This window comes from Schistocerca cancellata, chromosome 12, assembly GCF_023864275.1.
Source record: "Schistocerca cancellata isolate TAMUIC-IGC-003103 chromosome 12, iqSchCanc2.1, whole genome shotgun sequence".
Lineage (NCBI taxonomy): Eukaryota > Metazoa > Arthropoda > Insecta > Orthoptera > Acrididae > Schistocerca > Schistocerca cancellata.
The window spans coordinates 54,840,800-54,864,199 of NC_064637.1; the positions used below are offsets into that span (position 1 = coordinate 54,840,800).

The 23,400-nt window shown below is 43.8% G+C and overlaps 1 protein-coding gene across 1 annotated transcript in view; it reads left to right on the forward strand.

Annotated features, from left to right (window-relative positions):
* LOC126109449 (C3 and PZP-like alpha-2-macroglobulin domain-containing protein 8) overlaps positions 1 to 23,400 on the forward strand; it is a 968,006-nt gene that overhangs the window by 610,130 nt on the left and 334,476 nt on the right. The window contains exon 8 of the mRNA XM_049914479.1: positions 15,681 to 15,974. Within this exon, the coding sequence (XP_049770436.1) occupies positions 15,681 to 15,974 (294 nt within the window). The remainder of the gene's footprint in view (positions 1 to 15,680; positions 15,975 to 23,400) is intronic.

The window sequence follows — 23,400 nt, forward strand, 5'->3', positions numbered from 1 at the left end:
AGTAGTAATTTAAATTAACGTAGTGAGGTGGAAGTACGTGAAAAACAGAGTGTAAAATACATGATGGCGGATCACGAACCACGCACGGCTCAATACTACAGAACAAAACCAGCTTAGCCAAACACATCAAAGATACAAGTGCTTGCTTTTCAGCTGAGAAATAGGGAAACCACCCATAAGTTAAAGATAGAAAGGTCAGGGGTTAAGTTTGTTGACAGTGACACTCCAGAATACCTAGAAGTAACACTTGACACATCTTCTGACGTTCAAAAAACACTGCATGAATTTCAGATCACCTCCAGATCATCTCCACCAGGAACAACCTACTGAGAATTCTGGCCAGATCACAGCGGGGCAGTCAAGCCTGAAACCATCCGAACTTCTGCAGTGGCTGTATGCTACTGTACTGCAGAGTATGCCTGTCCAATTTCGTAAAGTCAACTCATGGCAAACAGGTGGATATTGTCCTAAACGACACACACAGAATTACAAAAGGCTGCTTGAAGTCAATTCTACCACCTAGCAGGAACTGCACCACCTCCTGTTCGCAGAGAAATAAGTCTGCAGCTCGTGCTCTTGCAGTTAGCGTTGCTGCCTCTCGATCAACGGGTCCCATATTCAGTTCCTGGCCGGGTTGGGGATTTTCTGTTCCCGTGGCTGGGTGTTTATGTTAGCCTCATCATTTCATCATCATCATCATAATTCGTGACAGTGACTAGATTGGACTGTGCAAAAATTGGACTTTGTATGGGCACTGATGACTGTGCAGTTGAGCGCCCTACAAACCCAAACATCATCATCAGAGAGAAATAGCGGCAGACAGGGAAAGAGAAATAGAAGCAACCAGGGAAAGAACTAAACTAGAGCAGGAAGAAACGCATCCCTTGCATGGGCAACGACCCTGCCCACAACGGCTACGGTTAGAACATCAAAGAAACTAACAATCACTTATGAAGAAGCCATGCTGTAGCTATGAAAGGCTGAGACGTCCCACCCTCATGGTTGGAAAAGACTGTCAGAATCTCTACCCTCTGGTCATGACAAGAACTGGCCGATCTGGGAGCCTTCAATTAGGCTGGGGCCAGAAGTGAGCAGATCAAGGACTAACCTGGCAAAGTGCGGATACACTGAAGAAAACACAACCCAATGTGACTGCAGAGAAGAACAGGCTGTTCAGCATATGCTTCTGTGTCCACTGCGTCCAGACACCTGCACGGGAGATGCCCTTACCTGGGCAACAGAAAATGCACAGTATGTTGCCAAATTTTGGTCAAAGATTACATAAACTGTGCTGATCTGTCAACAATTGTATAAACCGTGGTGTATTTACGTTTCTGACACAAGAATAATAACAATCAGCACGACCGATCGATTCTACGTGAAAATTTGGACTATACTTCTAAGTCAGCAGAGAAATATTCCTGTCGGAGCACAAATGCTTCTGTTTTAAAAGTCTTTGTTACTGGTAAGTTGGAAAAACGTACAGTATTTAACAATCACTTTCTGAGCATTGTTGGTAAATTAAACAAAAACTAAGTTTCTACAGGGAATCATATAACTCTCTTACAAAATGCCTTTCCGAGAGTGATGTCTGAAATACTCCTCTGTGATACAGACAAGAGGGAGATTGAGTCAGTTAATTAAATCACTGAGCACTACGGCCTTTCACGGATATGAAGGAGTGCCTAGCGGAATATTACATTGCTATGCTGCACGTGTTAGCCCTGTGCTTATCCATATTTGTAATTTTTCCTCTAAAAATGTTGAGTTTCCTGAGCGATTAAAGTACTCACTATAAATCCGCCTTATTAAAAGGGATAAAGGGATAATGTAGACAATTTTAGGTCTATTGCTATGCCATCAGTGTTTGCTAAAGTTATTGAAAAGGCTGTGTATGTAAGGATAACTGATCATTTTATTTCACATTATTTATTGTCAAGTGTATAGTTCGGATTTAGAACTGGCCTAATAAATGAAAAAGCTTTAGTCTCTTTTGTCTGTGAGGTACTGGATGTATTAAACAAAAGGTTTCGAAAGCTAGGTTCCTTTTTTGATTTAACCAAGGCGTTTTATTCTGTTGATCACAAAATATTGCTCCAGAAGTTGGACTGTTATGGAGTACAGGGAGCAGCTCACAACCGGTTCACCTCTTATTTTAAGAACAGACAGCAAAAGGTCATTATTCACAGTGTTGAGAATAGCAGTGATGTGGGGTCTGAGTGGGGTACAGTCAAATGGGGGGTGCCCCAGGGATCAGTGCTGGGGCCACTTCTGTTCCTTAGTTATATAAATGATATGCCCTCTAATATTACAGCTAACTAAAATGTTTCTGTTTGCTGATGACAGTAGCTTGGTAGCAAAGGGTGTTGTGTCCAACAATGGCTCAGTTTCAAATAGTGCAGTGCATGACCTAAGTTCATGGCTTGTAGAAAATAAACTAACTCAAAATCACAGTAAGTCTCAGGTTTTACAGTTTCTAACACACAATTCATCAAAACCCAATGTTCTAATTTCACAGAATGGGCATGTGATTAGTGAAACTGAACAGTTCAAATTTCTAGGTGTTCAGAAAGTTAGTAAACTGTCTTGAAAAACCCACTTTCTGGATCTTGTTCAAAGACTTAATGCTGCCATTTTTACTATTCGAACGGTATCTGAACTAAGTGATAGTTCGAAGCGAAAAGCAGTCTACTTTGCTTATTTTTATTCGCTTATGTCGTACGGTATTATATTTTGGGGTAACTCTTCCCATTCTCAAAGATATTTTTTGCTCAGAAACGGCCGATTCAGCCAATAAGTGGTGTAAGTTCGCGTCTTGTCGACCCATGTTTACTAGTCTGGGTATTATGACATTGGCCTCGAAATACACTACTGGCCATTAAAATTGCTACACCAAGAAGAAATGCAGATGATAAACGCGTATATATTATACTAGACCTGACATGTGATTACATTTTCACGCAATTTGGGTGCATAGATCCTGATAAACCAGTACCCAGACCAACCACCTCTGGCCGTAATAACGGCCTTGATACGCCTGGGCATTGAGTCAAACACAGCTTGGATGGCGTGTACAGGTACAGCTGCCCATGCAGCTTCAACACGATACCACAGTTCATCAAGAGTAGTGACTGGCGTATTGTGACGAGCCACTTGGTCGACCACCATTGACCAGACGTTTTCAATTGGTGAGAGATCTGGAGAATGAGCTGGCCAGGGCAGCAGTCGAACATTTCTGTATCCAGAAAGGCACGTACAGGACCTGCAACATGCGGTCGAGCATTATCCTACTGAAATGTAGGGTTTCGCAGGGATCGAATGAAGAGTAGAGCCACGGGAAGTAACGCATCTGAAATGAAACGTCCGCTGTTCAAAGTACCGTCAATGCGAACAAGAGGTGACCGAGACGTGTAACCAACGGCACCCCATACCATCTCGCGGGGTGATGGACGCCAGTTTGGCGATGACGAATACACGCTTCCAATGTGCGTTCACCGCGATGTCGCCAAACACGGATGCGACCATCATGATGCTGTAAGCAGAACCTGGATTCATCCGAAAAAATGACATTTTGCCATTCGTGCACCCAGGTTCGTCGTTGAGTGCACCATCGCAGGCGCTCCTGTCTTTGATGCAGCCTCAAGGGTAACCGCAGCCACGGTCTCCGAGCTGACAGTCCGTGCTGCTGCAAACGTCGCCGAACTGTTCGTGCAAATGGTTGTTGCCTTGTAAACGCCCCCATCTGTTGACTCAGAGATCGAGACGTGGCTGCACGATCCGTTACAGCCATGCGGATAAGATGCGTGTCATCTCGTCTGCTAATGATACGAGGCCGTTGGGATCTAGCACGGCGTTCCGTATTACCCTCCTGAACTCACCGATTCCATATTCTCCTAACAGTCATTGGATCTCGACCAACGCGAGCAGCAACGTCGCGATACGATAAACCGCAGTCGCGATAGGCTACAATCCGACCTTTATCAAAGTCGGAAACGTGAGGGTACGCATTTCTCGTCCTTACACGAGGCATGACAACAACGTTTGACCAGGCAGAGCCGGTCAACTGCTGTTTGTGTATGAGAAATCGGTTGGAAACTTTCCTCATTTCAGCACGTTGTAGGTGTCGCCACTGGCGCCAACCTTGTGCGAATGCTCTGAAAAACTAATCATTTGCATATCACAGCATCTTCTTCCTGTCGGTTAAATTTCTCGTCTGTAGCACGTCATGTTCGTGGTGTAGCAGTTTTAATGGCCAGTAGTGTATATACATTATTTACTGTCGTTTCTTGTTAATAATATGAGCTATTCCCAAGAACTAGCAGCTTTCCCTCAGTTAATACTATGCAGAAATCCAATCTGCATTTGGATTGCACTTCCTTAACTCTCACGCAGAAAGATGTGCAGTATAGGGCTGCATCCATTTTCGACAATCTATAACAAGAATTCAAAAATCTTAGCAGTAACCCACGCACTTTCAAGTCTAAATTGAAGAATTTCCTCATGGGTCACTTTTCGACAGAACAGAAGAAGTTGCTTGCAAAAGTAAGGTTATTCCTATGGTATATTGTTGACTGTGTTTACATAAACTTTGGGCTTGTCTTTTTTTGGGTTCATAAACACTTTACGTTTATGTTGTAATTTCGTGTACTAACACGTTCCACGCCCATGCAGATTTGCTCCTCAATTTGGCCTACTGAAATAGACGTGTAAAATTTAAAAAAATTAATAATTAAAAAAGTGGGGAATCAGCTGGCACAATACTTATTCTGCCTTTCTGACCGAAAATTTCGACATGCGAACATAGTGGTGCTCTTTTTAACACGGAACTTTCTTAATACTTATAGCCATCCTCCCTTTGTAATGAAGCCTTCATATTCAGCATGTCCCTCTCATTGCCCCACTCTCTCTACTTCCCTCTCCTTTTCCTTCCAGTGTCCCTTCCTGCTGTCTGCATCTTTCCCCCCTCTCTTCCTTACCGCTGTCTTCTTCTCTGGCACTTTCACTGCCTCTCTGTTCCACCGCCATTCTCTTCGTCGCATTCTTTTTCTCCCCCATTCGCACTGCCTTTCTTTTTCTCGTGTACAGTCTGCCGTCTTTCTTTTCAGCCACCATTGTCTCGTCTCCACACATGTCCTTAGCGATTGTCTGCACCGACTTTTGATCAGCAGACGATGAAACTTCAACTCAGGGGAGTAGGGGGTCTGGGACGATCCGAACCCCACCCCGGGGCCTTTGAAAGATCTCATCTGTTTTTTTCCATTTCCACTATATTCTCTCCCCCTCTGGCTCCCACTACTTCTATCTCCAGTCATCTTTCTTTCTCTTTTACTCCCACAGTCTCTCACTGACCATCTCTCTATTTCCTCTCTTGCATTCCATTCCTATTTTCTTTATCCATCTCCCCTTTCACTTTCACTTCCTGTCTCCCACCATCACTGTTTTCTCTCACTGTCTCCTCCCCCTTCCACTGTCCATCACTGTCTCCTTGCTACTCTCTTTTAGCACATAAAGAGCGCAAATATGTTCGCCTGCCAGCATGATTGGCAATCAAGACAGAATGAGGACTGATCCAGCTGCATCCCCACTTTTCTGTCAAAGTTTTTTATAACAGGTGCACATTCGTCTTTTTGTGCCCTGACACAGGCCTTTTTTCTATTGCTTCCCTTCTTTTCCCTGTTACAGCAGGATGTACTGCTTATACGAGGGCCGTTCCAAAAGTAATGCCTCCTATTTTTACTCATGGAAATTGCAGGACATACATAAATCACAACAGCACAGCTAAACTGAGCAGTATTTCAGCTTACAGAGTGTCATTTTTCCACGTAGTCATCCCCGTTCATTACGCATTTTTAGCCACTATGAGCCAGAGCCCGTGTACTGTGCTTGTAAAAATCGGAACCCGCTGAAGCTAAACACGTCCTCACATCTTTGACAACAGCGTCGAAGTCTTGAACATGTTCACCATGCAGTCCATCTTTCAGGGGCCTGAAGGGATGGAAGTCCGAAGGCGCTAAATCGGGAGTGTACGGTGGATGCGTATAACAGTTCAGCCGAATCTTGCAATGAGCTGCGTAGTCGCAGAACTCGTTTGGAGCCTGTACTTGTCACGTTGGTCTTCTTCTCTGGCCTTACCCTGGGAATTCGGCCTTTCAGCTTAGTCAGTGTCGTCTTGTAGGGTGCTGAACTGACAGGTTCTCCAGCCTCCAGGACATCTGTAATAACCACATTCTGTCTGTCCCAGAAGACCGAGCACATCATTTCTCCTGCAGACGGGTGTGTCTCGAATATCTTCTTTGACGGAGAATTTGCATGTCGCCATTGCATGGACTGGCTATTGGATTCGCGCTCGTAGTGGTGACCCCACGTCACATCTCCGGTGCCGATTCTATACAGAAAACTGTCGCCTTCAGCTTCATATTGGTCCAGCAGAAAACGACAAATTTCCATTCGATGTGTTTTTTGTTCTTCTGTAAGCATCTCGTACAGACGTTGCCATAACCGAGATGTCCCAACATTGTTTGCAAGGCGCTACAGCCGACATTCAGATTTGGACACAACTCTCTGGTGGTCATCCGCCGATCAGCAGGGATGTGTTGATCGAGATGCTCTTCATTGCGAGGCATGAGAGCTGTGCAGAGTCGATGGGGCCGTGGCTTGTTCTGCACACCCTTTCCACCACCTAGGAAATGCGGCACCCATCGCGTCACATTGCTCACGTCTGTTGTATGATCTCCATACACCTTTAGCAAGCGTCGATGGATTTCAGTCGGAGCAATTCCTTCAGCAGTGAAGAATTCAATCAGACAGCGCTGTTTTATATATGCATCCATATCAGACTCCATTCCTGAACACTCTTCTGCTGGTGCCAACAACCGCAGAACAACGGAACCACCTGCAAATATAAAAGGAAGGTTCCAGCATTAGCACTATGCCAACAATATCTGGCACGGACATCCAAAGTCACAAAAAAATAAGCTTTGGAACAAGGTCAGTAAAATTTTCCATAACACTTTTAGGCCACGCCTGCAGTATCCTAAAAAGGGCTGCCAGGAGTGGACGAGCGGTTCTAGGCACTACAATCAGGAACCGCGCGACCGCTACGGTCAAGGCTCGAATCAGCTGCTGATAGTACCTGCACACGCTGTACACGGTACGGAAACAACTGGTTCTCCCGTATCACACTCCATACAGTGACGTGGACAACGTTACCTTGTACAGCAGCAACTTCTCTGACGCTGATATTATGGTTATCGTCAACTGCACGAAGAATTGCCTCCTCCATTGCAGGTGTCCTCATCGTTCTAGGTCTTCCCCAATCGCGAGTCATAGGCTGGAATGTTCCGTGCTCCCTAAGACGCCGATCAATTGCTTCGAACGTCTTCCTGTCGGGACACCTTTGTTCTGGAAATCTGTCTCGATACAAACGTACCGCGCCACGAATATTGCCCCGTGCTAATCCATACCTCAAATGGGCATCTGCCAACTCCGCATTTGTAAACATCGCACTGATTGCAAAACCACGTTAGTGACGTACACTAACCTGTTGATGCTATGTACTGATGTGCTTGATGCTAGTACTGTAGAGCAATGAGTCGCATGTCAACACAAGCACCGAAGTCAACATTACCTCCCTTCAATTGGGCCAACTGGCGGTGAATCGAGGAAGTACAGTACATACCGACGAAACTAAAATGAGCTCTAACATGGAAATTAAGCGTTTCCGGACACGTGTCCACCTAACATCTTTTCTTTATTTGTGTGTGAGGAATGTTTCAGGAAAGTTTGGCCGTACCTTTTTGTAGCACCCTGTATAAGAAGGGTAGAAGGACGGATCCTCAAAATTACAGGCCAATATCCTTAACATTGTTGCAGTATTCTCGAACATATTCTCAGTTCGAATATAAAGAATTTCCTTGAGTCAGAGAAGTTGCTGTCCATGCATCAGCACGGCTTTAGAAACCGTCACTCCTCCGAAACGCAACTCTCCTTTATTTCACATGATATCTTGCGAACCATGGTTGAAGCATATCAGACGGATGCCATACTCCTTTGATTTCGGAAAGCGTTTGACTCGGTGCCCCACTGCAGACTCCTAACTAAGGTACTAGCATATGGGATTGGTTCCCTAGTATGTGAGTGGCTGGAAGACTTCTTAAGTGATAGAACCCAGTACGTTGTCCTCGATGGTGAGGGTGTCATCTGGAGTGCCCCAGGGAAGTGTGGTAGGTCCGCTGTTGTTTTCTATCTACATAAATGATCTTTTGGATAGGGTGGATGGCAATGTGCGGCTGTTTGCTGATGATGCTGTGGTCTACGGGAAGGTGTCGTCGCCGGCCGCTGTGGCCGAGCGGTTCTAGGCGCTTCAGTCCGGCACCGCGTGACTGCTACGGTCGCAGATTCGAATCCTGCCTCGGGCATGGATGTGTGTGATGTCCTTAGGTTAGTTAGGTTTAAGTAGTTGTATATTCTAGGGGACTGATAAACCTAAGAAGTTAAGTCCCATAGTGCCCAGAGCCATTTGAATCATTTTGGACCTAAAAAGTGTTGTGTTTCATTTGCAACTTAATGAGTTTCGCACCACAAAAAACTTTTTCTAAGGACCTTACACAGCCAGGGCAGCGGCCTTGCCGCCGTGGAAACACCGGTTCCCGTCAGGTAACCGAAGTTAAGCGTTGTCGGGCGTGGCCGGCACTTGGATGGGCGACCATCCGGTCCGCCATGCGCTGTTGCCATTTTCCGGAGTGCACTCAGCCTCGTGATGCCAATTGAGGCGCTACTCGACAGAATAGTAGCGGCTCCGGTCGCAGAAAACCATCCTAACGACCGGGAGAGCGGTGTGCTGACCACATGCCCCTCCTATCCGCATCCTCACCTGAGGATGACACGGCGGTCGGATGGTCCCGATGGGCCATTTGCGGCCTGAAGACGGAGTGCGGGGTGCTTACACCGCCAGGTGTCGCCATCGAATAATATCCAGGTAAAGACAGCCTGATCCTTGCCCTTTGTACAGAGGTAGCGCGTCATAAGCTTTGATTGGTGAAAAAGTGACGACGGGAAAAATAGTTTCCTGACCTCAGAACCATTATGGTCACCCCAGAATCGCCTTGCTGTTTGTTCACTACGACAGTGAAACTACAGTCACGCCATACGTGTTTGAGTACGAATATTTTGAGCCTGTTGATCTCGCTAACGCACAAAGATATCGAAAAAAGTTTCGTAGTTCATCGAAATCATCATATTAAGAACATGGTAAAAAAATTCGTCAACTTCAGTTGTGAACATAAATTACAGAAGTGGTAACCGCGAAATCCGTACTTTTTGTACCCAAAAATCAATGTTTGTCCATGTTTTCTCGGGAACAGTCCATAACAAATGGTGCTTCCACATTGGAGAGCCAAAGAAACAGGAACACCCGCCTAATATCGTGTAGGGGCTCCATGAGTACGCAGAAGTGGCATGGACTCGACTAATGTCTGAAGCAGTGATGGAGGGCACTGACCCAACAAATGCTGCACGACCCTCCATAAATCCGGAAGCAAACGAGCAGCTGGAGATCTCTTCTAAACAGCACGTTGCAAGGCAACCCAAATATGCTCAGTAATGTTCATGTCCGCGGAATTTGGTAGCCAGCGGATGTGTTTAAACTCTCAAGAGTATTACTGGAGCCACTCTAGCAATTCTGGACGTATGTGGTGGCGCATTGTCCTGCTGGAATTTCCCAAGTCCGTGGCAATGCATAATGGACATGAATGGATGCAGGTGATCAGACAGGACGCTTACGTACAGGGTTATTACAAATGATTGAAGCGATTTCACAGCTCTACAATAACTTTAGTAACTGAGATATTTTCAGAATGCTTTGCACACACATATAAAAACTCAGAAAGTTTTTTTAGGCATTCACAAATGTTCGATATGTGCCCCTTTAGTGATTCGGCAGACATCAAGCCGATAATCAAGTTCCTCCCACACTCGGCGCAGCATGTCCCCATCAATGAGTTCGAAAGCATCGTAGATGCGAGCTCGCAGTTCTGGCACGTTCCTTTGTAGAGGAGGTTTAAACACTGAATCTTTCACATAAACCCACAGAAAGAAATCGCATGGGGTTAAGTCGGGAGAGCAAGGAGGCCATGAAATGAATTGCTGATCATGATCTCCACCACGACCGATCCTTCGGTTTTCCAATCTCCTGTTTAAGAAATGCCGAACATCATGATGGAAGTGCGGTGGAGCACCATCCTGTTGAAAGATGAAGTTGGCGCTGTCGGTCTCCAGTTGTGGCATGAGCCAATTTTCCGCGGGCTACGCGTGAAACTTGCCTGCACGCGTTCAACAGTTTCTTCGCTCACTGCAGGCCGACCTGTTGATTTCCCCTTACAGACGCATCCAGAAGCTTTAAACTGCGCATACCATCGCCGAATGGAGTTAGCAGTTGGTGGATCTTTGTTGAACTTCGTCCTGAAGTGTCGTTGCACTGTTGTGACTGACTGATGTGAGTGCATTTCAAGCACGACATACGCTTTCTCGGCTCCTGTCGCCATTTTGTCTCACTGCGCTCTCGAGCGCTCTGACGGCAGAAACCTGAAGTGCGGCTTCAGCCGAACAAAACTTTATGAGTTTTTCTACGTATCTGTAGTTTGTCGTGACCATATGTCAATGAATGGAGCTACAGTGAATTTATGATCGCTTCAATCATTTGTAATAGCCCTGTACGTTTAACGTGTTAGAGTTGTATCTAGACGTGTCAGGGGTCCCTAATCACTCCAACTGCACACGCCCCACACCATTACAGAGCCTCCAAAAGCTTGAACAGTCCCTGGCTTACATGCAGGGTCCATGGAGTCAAGAGATTGTCTCCATACCCGTACACGTCCATCCGCTCGATACAATTTTAAGCGAGACTTGTCCGACCAAGCAACATGTTTCCAGTCATCAACAGTGCAATGTCGGTGATGACGGGCCCAGGCGAGGCGTGAAGCTTTGTGTCGTGCAGTCATCAGGAGTACACGAGTGGGCCTTCAGGTCCGAAAGCCAGTATCGTTTCGTTGAACGGTTCGCACGCTGACACTTGTTGATGGCCCAGCATTGAAATCTGCAGTAGTTTTGCGTTAGGATTGCACTTCTGTCACGTTGAACGATTCTCTTCAGTCGTCGTTCATCCCGTTCTTGCAGGATCTCTTTTCCGGCAGCAGCGATCTCGAGGGTTTAATGTTTTACCGGGTTCCTGATATTCACGGTACAGTCTTGAAGTGGTCGTACTGGAAAATGTCGAGTCCGTCGCTGTCTTGGTGATTCTGTGTCCCAGCACTCGTGCGCCATCTATGACATCCCGTTCAAACTCACCTAAATCTCGATAAACATGCCATTGTAGCAGCAGTAACCGATCTAACTGCGCCAGACCTTGTTGTCTTATACAGGGTGCTCCATTGATCGTGACCGGGGCAAATATCTCATGAAATAAGCGTCAAACAAAAAAACTACAAAGAACGAAACTCGTCTGGCTTGAAGCGGGAAACCAGATGGCGCTATGGTTGGCCCGGTAGATGGCGCTGCCATAGGTCAAACGAATATGAACTGCGTTTTTTTTTTAAATAGGAACCCCCTGTTTTTATTACATATTCGTGTAGTAGGTAATGAATGTTTTATTTGGAGCACTTTTTTCGCTTTGCGATAGATGGCGCTGTAATAGTCACAAACATATGGCTCACGATTTTAGACGAACAGTTGGTAACAGGTAGGTTTTTTAAATTAAAATACAGAACGTACGTACGTTTGAACATTTTATTTCGGTTGTTCTAATGTGATACATGTACCTTTATGAACTTACCATTTGTGAGAACGCATGCTGTTACATCGTGAGTACCTGTAAATACCACATTAATGTAATAAATGCTCAAAATGCTGTCCGTCAATCTCAATGCATTTGGCAATACGTGTAACGATATTCCTCTCAACAGCGAGTAGTTCGCCTTCCGTAATGTTCGCACATGCATTGACAATGCGCTGACGTTCGGGCGCTGATAACCACGCAGTTGAGCGCCCCACAAACCAAACATCATCATCAATGCGCTGACGTATGTTGTCAGGCGCTGTCGCTGGATCACGATAGCAAATATCCTTCAACTATCCCCACAGAAAGAAATCCGGGGACGTCAGATCCGGTGAACGTGTGGGCCATGGTATTGAAACGTCCCCTTAGAAAAATTATACACGACTGTGCTTAACCTGACACACAATATTTTTAGCGCAACGCAATCTGACTTTCAAAAATCCCTACAAAGGAATGGCCCTGACTAACATTAACCTGTACGTTTCACAAATCACTTACCTCATCAAAAATCTTCGTTACTGGAACTACTGCAATACAGCGAGCGCCACTATTGCCAGCTAAATAAAAGATTCAAACTACAGAAGGCACTAACTACTGATAGGCATAGTTAGCAATTGAAAGATGATAATAGAGAACAAACAATGTATTTACCTTAACAGTCATAATATATATAGTAGCTCATAATATCCAGTATGTACTCAAAAATCCGCCATCTCATTTCCCACATCCACCACTGCTGGCGGCTCACCTCCAACTGCGCAACGCTACGCGCTGTTCACATCCAGCTGCCCAACACTACAATGGCAGACAACAATGCAAACTAGCCACAGACTGCACACAGCACAGCCAGTGATTTTCATACAGAGCGCTACGTAACGTTGCCCATAAGAAAATATAAACAGCCTACATACATAGCCCCCATGCTCCCCACAAAAAATTTTACAAATTGTTTTGGGCACTGGTCAATACAGATTTGAAAAAATTTTTCATAATTACAGTAAGAAAAATATCAAATGCACACATTTATTAATACGATGTTGATCAGAAGCTAAAAGTTTCTCACAGTCCATAAAGACAGTCCTGATCATTCATCATAATAGTAATGACAGTTTTTTTTCACAAAGTCTCATTAGTAAAAGAAATTGCACACAGAAGTAGTGGAGTTCCATGCAGTCTTGAAGAAGTAGTGTTGTCCTTCCAACGGAAAGACAGTGCTGACTCTTGACATGCAGACAGGTAATGAGCCACAACAGAGCAAACCCACCGCAGAGTCAGTCGAAGTTGATGAATATTGGTAGGTAGGTCATCACAGGGTAGACCCACTGTAGTCCTGGTAGAGATTATGGTATTGGTGGACCACCAGAGGTCAAGACCCACTGCAGTCCTTGTAGAAATAATGGTACTGGTGGGTCATCAAAGGTGTAGACCCACTGTAGTCCTTGTATAAATAATGGTATTGTTGGGTCATCAAAGATGCAGATCCACTGTAGTCCTTGTAGAGATGGCCAGCAGCCATCTGTTGTGACTGTGCAGGTGCACAATCACCATTGAAGAGTCTTGCAGATAATATAGCAAGTCCATAACCACTACTTGTGCACTCACAAAGTTTTTGGAATTGTCCTTAGAACCAGCAATGCTGTTATCCAGTCCCTTGCAAAATTATTAACACACGTGCAAACACTAACAGTCCCTACTTCTCACATATTGTCCATATAGTATCACCAACAGAAACGTGTGCAGTGAAATGTAACTTACAAGTTACTTAATTTGATGAACTGCTGTCAATTACAATTTTATAACATAAGAATACAATAACAAAGGTACAAAATACATCATTAAAGAACATAACAATACAGATAACATTTGTAGTAATACAGGCTTTACAAAATAATAGAAATAAACATATACATCAGTGTTACAGGAATTATGAGATAAGTAAATACATAAAAGATCAGAATAACTTTTGAAACATCAACTTCACACATGAGCAACAAAACAGAACACATAAATAATGTCTAAACACCTTTACAAAGTAAATAACATATTATTAATGCCAATTATATTCGAGGAGAACAGTATTCCTCATCATAGTGAATGTAGCTTAGTATTAGAAGAAGAAAAAATTCTATGAAACTAAACAGAGACAGGAAGAAAACAAATACGCAAGGGTACACAAACACATAGTGGGATAATACAAAAGGAGAGGACAGGGTTTGTTTTCAGTGTAACATTTGGTACTACAGTCCAACCCAAAACTTCATTCCATAGATCGTTCCTCTTATTTCGACATTTGCTCCAGCCAAAAAATTCTATCCAAGCATGTTTTCTGTATTCTGTTCACACATTTCTTACCTCATTATTTATTTACCATTGTCTTACCTCAACATTTATTTCCAAGAAAATCCCACATAAACCTGTTGTCCCTAAACCCTACTTTTTTTGTTCATATCCTCTTTCAAAATTCTTTTTTTGGCCACACCATTTTCTTATAGCTTCTCAATGCATTTCTTCCAATTCATCATAGTTAGTTTCTTATATAGTCTACCCCCTCTTAAGCTAACTTAAATCTACTGAGCTCAGATGCTAAACTAAGGGACGAGGCAATGCAGCAGCACAAAACAATTAACACAAACAGCAATGACAAAAAAAATGGAAAATTGCAAAGCAAGCTACAGTAAATCTAAATTACCAAGCAATGCAACATTACAACTAATATGAGCCAATGTGCAGCAACAAGAAAAATAAATCAGTAGTAAAACTAGCTTAACAGAGTAATACAAAGTGAAATTTAGTAGCACTATGCCTGGCAAATAGCAGCAGTAAATGCTATAACTTATACCTAAGCATGACAAAGCTCAAGCAGAAAAAATAGTACACTAAAGACAACAATGCAGATAAGGGAAATGTCTATTCACATCTTAATGTCTATGTAATTAAAGTGGTGCACCACAAATTATTCTACAAAAGAAATTACCAAGTACTTGAAAAGAAAATTCTGTATGCAATTCCTGTGAAGGGAAATGTGTTTTTGGCCTACTTACACTGTTTACATACGTCTGTGTCTGGATACGCATGCCTGTAGCAGTTTCTTTGGCACCTCAATGTAACTTAACAGTCCCATGAAACTTCATGGCAGATTAAAATTGTGTGCCCGACCGAGACTCGAACTCGGGACCTTTGCCTTTCGTGGGCAAGTGCTCTACCATCTGAGCTACCGAAGCACGACTCACGCCCGGTACTCACAGCTTTACTTCTACCAGTATCTCGTCTCCTACCTTCCAAACTTTACAGAAGCTCTCCTGCGAAACTTGCAGAACTAGCACTCCTGAAAGAAAGGATATAGCGGAGACAAGGCTTAGCCACAGCCTGGGGGATGTTTCCAGAATGAGATTCATATCAGCGCACACTCCGCTGCAGAGTGAAAATCTCATTCTGGAAACATCCCCCAGCCTGTGGCTAAGCCATGTCTCCGCTATATCCTTTCTTTCAGGAGTGCTAGTTCTGCAAGTTTCGCAGGAGAGCTCCTGTAAAGCTTGGAAGGTAGGAGACGAGATACTGGCAGAAGTAAAGCTGTGAGCACCGGGCGTGAGTCGTGCTTCGGTAGCTCAAATGGTAGAGCACTTTCCCGCGAAAGGCAAAGGTCCCGAGTTCGAGTCTCGGTCAGGCACACAGTTTTAATCTGCCAGGAAGTTTCATATCAGCGCACACTCCGCTGCAGAGTGAAAATCTCATTCTGTTAACAGTCCCATGGTTAACACCCCTAGAATGTATACTTACGAGCCGGCATTGCACTGTATAATGGTAGAGGTGTGGGGGAAATCCCTCAGCGGGGCTGTCTGATGTGGCGCAGGTGGAGTCGGTGAGCACGGAGAAGGTGGTGCGCGTGCGGGTGAAGGTGTACGACAACACGACGGCCATCTACAGCCAGGACCTGGAGATCACGTCCGGCGAGGCGGCGTTCGTCGTCCCGGCCATCCTCGCCGACAGCGACCTCATCACGCTGCAGGCCGAGCTGGTGTCGGTGGGCGGCAAGGAGATCGACAGCCACTACGTGCTGGCCAGGGAGCCCGTGCGCAGGTGGCCCGGCTCCAGCGCGCTCCAGGACTGCTACCTGCTCGTCCAGGGCCTGGAGAGGACCTTCCAGGTACGTGCCTCCCCGTCGTCCCAGTCCCTCGCCACAGATGTACAGTCCAGGCCTGCTACCTGTTAGTCCACATTTTGGGAGAAGACCTGTCAAATGAGTACCATCTGTCAGTTATTGTTACAGCACAGTCTGGATCTGCTGCCCAGTTATTCAGGGGCCTGTAGGGGTTTCTTCAGCTGCGTAGTATCGGCCACTTGTCAAGTGAGTACCATCAGTCGTCATCGAGGCTGCAGTCCCCGCTGAAACGCATGTCCACTTGTTTTGGGGTTGCAGAAGGTATCTCAGACGCTAAACATCAGCTGGTTGTCAACTATTGGGGTTAATAAGAGGGTAATCCCAAAAGTAAGGTCTCCTATTCTGTTACAAGTACATAGACCTCTTTATTTCTACAATAGCTTACATCACTCTACAGCTTGATCATTTAGCTATTTTTCGACATACTCACAATTTCTGTCGATGCATTTTTGTAGACTCTGTTGCAGTTTTTGTAGACCTATGTCATACTAGCTCGCCGCTATGCTGTTCAGAAAGTTATGAACTTCTTCCTTCACTTCATCGTCGGAGCTGAATCGCTTTCCTGCAAAATGTTCTTTTAACCTAGGGAACAGGTGATAGTCACTGGGCATCAGGTCAGGACTGTAGGGTGGGTGGGTGATTATGTTCCACTGAAACGGTTGCAAGAGAGCAACGGTTTGCCGAGCGATGTGTGGGCGAGCGTTGTCATGGAGAATGTGTACGCCCTTGCTCAACATCTCCGGTTCTGAATTGCCCGTTTGGTCTTTCCAGTGTCTCATAGTACCCGTCAGCGTTATTTGTGGTCCCAGCGCATGGACAAAGAGGGTAATCCCAAAAGTAAGGTCTATTTTTTATATAAGTACATAGACCTGTTTATTTCTACAGTGGTTTACATCACTTTACAGCTTGAACCTTTAGCTATCTTTCGACATTATAACCATTTCTGTCGATGCATTTTTGTAGACGCTGTGGCAGTTTTTGCCCCAAATAGCAAAACTCATTTACTACTTTAAGCGTCTCATCTCCTAATCTAGTCCCGCAGCATCACCCGATTTAATTCGACTACATTCCATTATCCTCGTTTTGCTTTTGTTGATTTTCATCTTATATCCTCTTTTCAAGACACAGTTCATTCCGTTCAACTCCTCTTCCGGGTCCTTTGCTGTGTCTGACAGAATTACAACGTCATCAGCGAACCGCAATGTTTTTATTTCTTCTCCTTGGATTTTAATTCCTACTCCTAATTTTTCGTTTGTTTCCTTTACTGCTTGCTCAAAATACAGATAGAATAACATCGGGGATAGGCTACAACCCTGTCCCACTCCCTTCCCAACCACTACTTTGCTTTCGTGCCCCTCGACTCTTATAACTGCCGTCTGGTTTCTGTACAAATTGTAAATAGCCTTTCGCACCCCATATTTTACCCCTGCCAACTTCATAATTTGAAAGAGAGTATTCCAGCAAACGTTGTCAAAAGCTATCTCTAAGTCCACAAATGTTAGAAACGTAGGTTTGCCTTTCCTTAATCTATTTTCTAACATAAGTAGTACGGTCTGTATTACCTCACGTGTTCCATCATTTCTACGGAACCCAAACTGATCTTCCCCTAGGTCGGCTTCTACCAGTCTTTCAATTCGTCTTTAAAGAATTCGTTTTAATATTTTGCAGCTTATTAAACTGATAGTTCGGCAATTTTCACATCTGTCAACACCTGCTTTCTTTGGGATTGGAATTATTATATTCTTCTTGACGTCTGAGGGTATTTTGCCTGTCTCATACATTTTGCTCACCAGATGGTAGACTTTTGTGAGGCCTGGCTCTCTCAAGGCTATCAGTAGTTCTAATGGGATGTTGTCTACTCCCGGGGCCCTGTTTCGTCTTAGGTCTTTCAGTGCTCTGTCAAACTCTTCAAGCGGTATCGTATCTCCTATTTCACCTTGCTCTACATTCTCTTCCATTTCTATAATATTGTCCTCAAGAACACCGCCCTCGTATAGACCCTCTATATACGCCTTCCACCTTCCTGCTTTTCCTTATTTGCTTAGAACTGGGTTTCCATCTGAGCTCCTGATATTCGTGCAAGTGCTTCTCTTTTCTTCAAAGGTCTCTTTAATTTTCCTGTAGGCAGTATCTATATTACCCCTAGGGAGATAAGCCTCTACATCGTTACATTTTTCCTGTAGCCATGCCTGCTTAGCCATTTTGCACTTCCTGTCAATCTCATTTTTGAGACGTTTGTATTCCTTTTTGCCTGCTTCATTTACTGCATTTTCATATTTTCTCCTTTCATCAATTAAGTTCAATATCTCTTCTGTTATCCAAGGATTTCTAGTAGCCCTCGTCTTTTTACCTACTGGATCCTCTGCTGCCTTCACTACTTCATCCCCCAGAGCTACCCATTCTTCTTCTACTGTATTTCTTTCCCCCATTCTTGTCAATCGTTCCCTAATGCTCTCCCTGAAACTCTGTACAACCTCTGGTTCTGTCTGTTCATCCAGGTCCCATCTCCTCAAATTCCCACCTCTTTGCAATTTCTTAAGTTTTTATCTGCAGTTCATGACCAATAGATTGTGCTTAGAGCCCACATCGGCCCCTGAAAATGTCTTACAATTTAAAACCTGTTTCCCAAATCTCTGTCTTACCATTATATAATCTATCTGATACCTTCTAGTATTTCCAGGATTCTTCCATGTATACAACCTTCTTTTATGATTCCTGAACCAAGTGTTAGCTATGGTTAAGTTATGCTCTGTGCAAAATTCTACCAGGCGGTTTCCTCTTTCAATCCTTACCCCCATTCAACATTCACCTACTACGTTTCCTTCTCTTCCTTTTCCTACTATCGAATTCCAGTCACTCATGACTATTAAATTATCGTCTCCCTTCACTATCTGGTAATTTCTTTTATCTCATCATACATTTCTTCAATTTCTTCGTCATCTGCAGAGCTAGTTGGCATATAAATTTGTACTACTGAGGTAGGCGTGGGCTACGTATGTATGTTCTACTATAATGCGTTCACTGTGCTGTTACCCACATTCCTATTTAATATTCATTATTATACCTACTCCTGCATTACACCTACTTGATTTTGTATTTACAACCCTGTATTCACCTGACCAGAAGTCTTGTTACTCATGCCGCCGAACTTCACGCGCCATAAATCACTGGATATCGTGAATTCCAATCGTTATACAATTGCTTCATACGAAGACGTGACTGTCCACTTGTTCTGAGGTCGCAGAAAATATTTCAGCCGCTTAACATCAGCTGGTTGTCAACTGTAGTGGTTGATACTACAGCCACGTCTTTGTCGAGGAGCTGGAGGGGAAATTCTGTGTCTGTCTTCCTATGAAGCAGTTGTATAACGATTGGAATTCACGATACCCAGTGATTTGGAGCGCTATACAAGTTCGTTTATTTGGATAAAAGCGTGCGGGGCCTGAAGATGGCAAAATGGAATGCCGAAAATGGTTGCTTTCAGAACAAAACAACATTTTTTACAGTATGCGGCTGCTGGTGAAGTTTATTGACATTTACAAAATAAAGTGGTTCTTTTATGTTTTCAATCCTAGTAGCCTGATAGCTTTTGTGTGGCGGGCATTGTTGTTTGACCTTTATTTTCGTCAAGGAGCATATGACAACCGAGCAACGTATCCAAGTGATAAAAGTTGCTGGAAAAACAGTGAAAGTCCCACGGCAACCGTTCGTGAATTGCGTGACACTCGGACGTAATGCTACTCCAACCGAATCATCAGTTCTGAAGTTGATCCGGAATTTTGAAACCACGAGTTCTGTTTGAAAACCGGACGACCGCGTTCTGTTCGGACACAAGAAAACATTGCTGTCGCGCGTGACAATGCGACAGTTGTTGTTGTTGTTGTCTTCAGTCCTGAGACTGGTTTGATGCAGCTCTCCATGCTACTCTATCCTGTGCAAGCTTCTTCATCTCCCAGTACCTACTGCAACCTACATCCTTCTGAATCTGCTTAGTGTATTCATCTCTTGGTCTCCCCCTACAATTTTTACCCTCCACGCTGCCCTCCAATACTAAATTGGTGATCCCTTGATGCCTCAGAACATGTCCTACCAACCGATCCCTTCTTCTGGTCAAGTTGTGCCACAAACTTCTCTTCTCCCCAATCCTATTCAATACTTCCTCATTAGTTATGTGATCTACCCATCTAATCTTCAGCATTCTTCTGTAGCACCACATTTCGAAAGCTTCTATTCTCTTCTTGTCCAAACTATTTACTGGTATACTTGTTTATAAATAATGATTAATTTGTAATAAGGCGTCGCATAGCGACGGTGGAATTTTCTAAATAATGTAATTCGTCGTCTTTGGGCGGCAATATAAACAGAAAAATACGGATAGATATGCGATCCTTCACTATTTTGTTCGCTGGAGAACAAATGAAGCCTTGAGCGCTAAAAAGACTTGTACTGTTTTTCTCGAGTAAGACGGACGCAGATTTGTGGTAGTCTGATCTAATTTTTACTAAATGTATATAAACGTGTTATGTCTAAGTTTGAGTGAAGTGTAAAGAACTGTTATAACTTACCGTGACGACGCACGAGCGACTCAAAGAAGACAATGGCTGTATAAAAGAGCGCTCAATGGACATGATACGGACATAAAAATCTACCGTCATTGTAGTATTAAGCTTAAGATACGATATATGTTTTAGTTATAATAAATATTTGTTCTGGGAATACTGAATCATTTAGCAGTGCTCATTTCTATTATCTCCTCACTATTGTTTTCATTTTAATTATGCATTTTGCTAATATTACAGACACCAAGATCAGCAGTCCAATGTGCGTGTTACATTGGTAAAAAGAAAACTGTTTTATGGTCTTCTTGCATCAGCTTTAATATTGAATTTCCCTTTTGTGTGATGTTACAGTTGTTTTTGCGCCCTTAAGAACTGTCTGGTCCCTTAGGAAATTGTTTTGTCATAACAATAACTTCACAACCGGGTATGATCGTACCTACGATCATGAAGTAATTAGAAAGACGATAACGCGATTTCTTAATCAATAGCACGCTAGTTGTGACTGCCTCAAGCCACGCGAAACTGCAAGTAAAAACTAATCACATCTCATAATGCAATATTTTATGACAATGGTCAATCCATGATTCTTACGCCAATTGTGATTGATAAAACAGTAAGCTAAATCTCAATTTCCAACTTTCCATTGAATAACAACATCACTTCTATTTTGTAACATCGAGGTTCGCCGATGACATTGTAATGCGGCAGTAAGTCGCAGAAAATCAGTTCGTGGCCTAGCTCAACGACTGAATTTATCAACAAGTTCGCTGCGCGAAATCCTTTTCAAAAGATCTGAAAATGCACGTGCATAAGATTCAACTTACACAACAGTTGAAGCCTGCAGATCACGGAAAGAGATATCGATTTGCTCAGCGGGTCTTGGCTCGACAAACGGAGAATCAGAACTTCACAAAAAGAATAATTTTCTCAGACGAGGCGAACCTTTACCTAAGTGGGTACCTCAGTAAGCAGAACTGCAGAAGTTGGGGTAACGAAAATCCTCGTGAGACTGTAGAAGACGAGATGCGTCCACAACGTACGACTGTGTGGTGTGGGTTCTGGGCAGGAGGATTGATCAGCGCGTACTTTTTCGAAAATGACGATATTTGGTTTCAATAAGATGGTTCCATATGTCACGCATCACGTGAAACTATTGCTCTGCTGAATGAAAAGTTTCCTCAAAAAATTATCTCTTTTGCGTGAAAACCCAGGAATGGCCCGCCAGATCATGCGAGCTTACGCACTGTGACCTTTCTTTGCTGGGGATTTGTGAAATCAAAAACCTAATTAAAGAAACCAGCTGAAGAATGAAATTGAAAGGGTTATTAACGGCGTCCCGCCAGGTGTTTGTGAACACTTCACCGAGAACTTCAACGAACGCACTGCTCCTTGCCGCGCGGCCTTGGATGGTCACACGGAGGATGTAATTTTTCGTACATAAATGGGAGAAGTTACGTAATGTGTTTCTAAAAAAAAAGTTACATTTCAATAAATTTTGTGTGTTGTATAGCACTTTAATATTCGATCCTACTTCCCAGACACACCATAGCTACTGGTAACGACAATCAGCCAAATCTGACCAAAGCCTACATCTACATCTACATGGGTACTCGCAAATCACATTTAAGTGCCTGGCAGAGGGTTCATAGAACCACCTTCACAATTCTCTATTATCCCAATCTCAATAGCGCGCGGAAAGAATGAACACCTATACCTTCCCGTACGAGCACTGATTTCCCTTATTTTATCGTGGTGATCATTCCGCCCTATGTAGGTCGGTGTCAACAAAATATTTTTGGTTGGTGATTGGAATTTCGTGAGAAGATTCCGTCGCAACGTAAAACACCTTTTAATGATTTCAAGCCCGAATCCTGCGTCATTTCTATGACACTCTCTCCCATATTTCGCGATAATACAAAACGTGCTGCCTTTCTTGGAACTGCCGCGTGGGATTAGCCGAGCGGTCTCAGGCGCTGCAGTGATGGACTGTGCGGCTGATCCTGGCGGAGGTTCGAGTCCTCCCTCGGGCATGGGTGTGTGTGTTTGTCCTTAGGATAATTTAGTTTAAGTAGTGTGTAAGCTTAGGGACTGATGACCTTAGCAGTTAAGTCCCATAAGATTTCACACAGATTTGAACATTACTTTGAAGTTTTTCGATGTACTCCGTCAGTCCTACCTGGTAAGGATCCCACACCGCGCAGCATTATTCTAAAAGAGGACAGACAAGCGTAGTGTAGGCAGTCTCCTTAGTAGAACTGTTACTTTTTCTAAGTGTCCTGCCAATAAAATGCAGCCTTTGGTTAGCCTTCCTCACAACATTTTCTATGTATTCTTTCCAATTTAAGTTGTTCGTAATTGTAATACCTAGGTATTTATTTGGATTTACGGCTTTTAGATTAGACCGAAGTTTAACGAGTTCCTTTTAGTACTCATGTGGATGACCTCACACTTTTCGTTATTTAGGGTCAACTGCCACTTTTCGCACCATTCAGCTATTTTTTCTAAATCGTTTTTCAGTTTGTTTTGATCTTCTGATGACTTTATTAGTCGATAAACGACAGCGTCATCTGCAAACAACCGAAGACGGCTGCTCAGATTGTCTCCCAAATCGTTTATGTAGATAAGGAACAGCAAAGAGCCTAAAACACTACCTTGGGGAACGCCTGAAATCACTTCTGTTTTACTCGATGACTTTCCGTCAATTACTACGAACTGTGACCTCTCTGACAGGAAATCGCAAATCCATCACATAACTGAGACGATATTCCATAAGCACGCTATTGCACTACAAGCCGCTTGTGTGGTACAGTGTCAAAAGCGTTCCGGAATTCTAGGAATACGGAATCGATCTG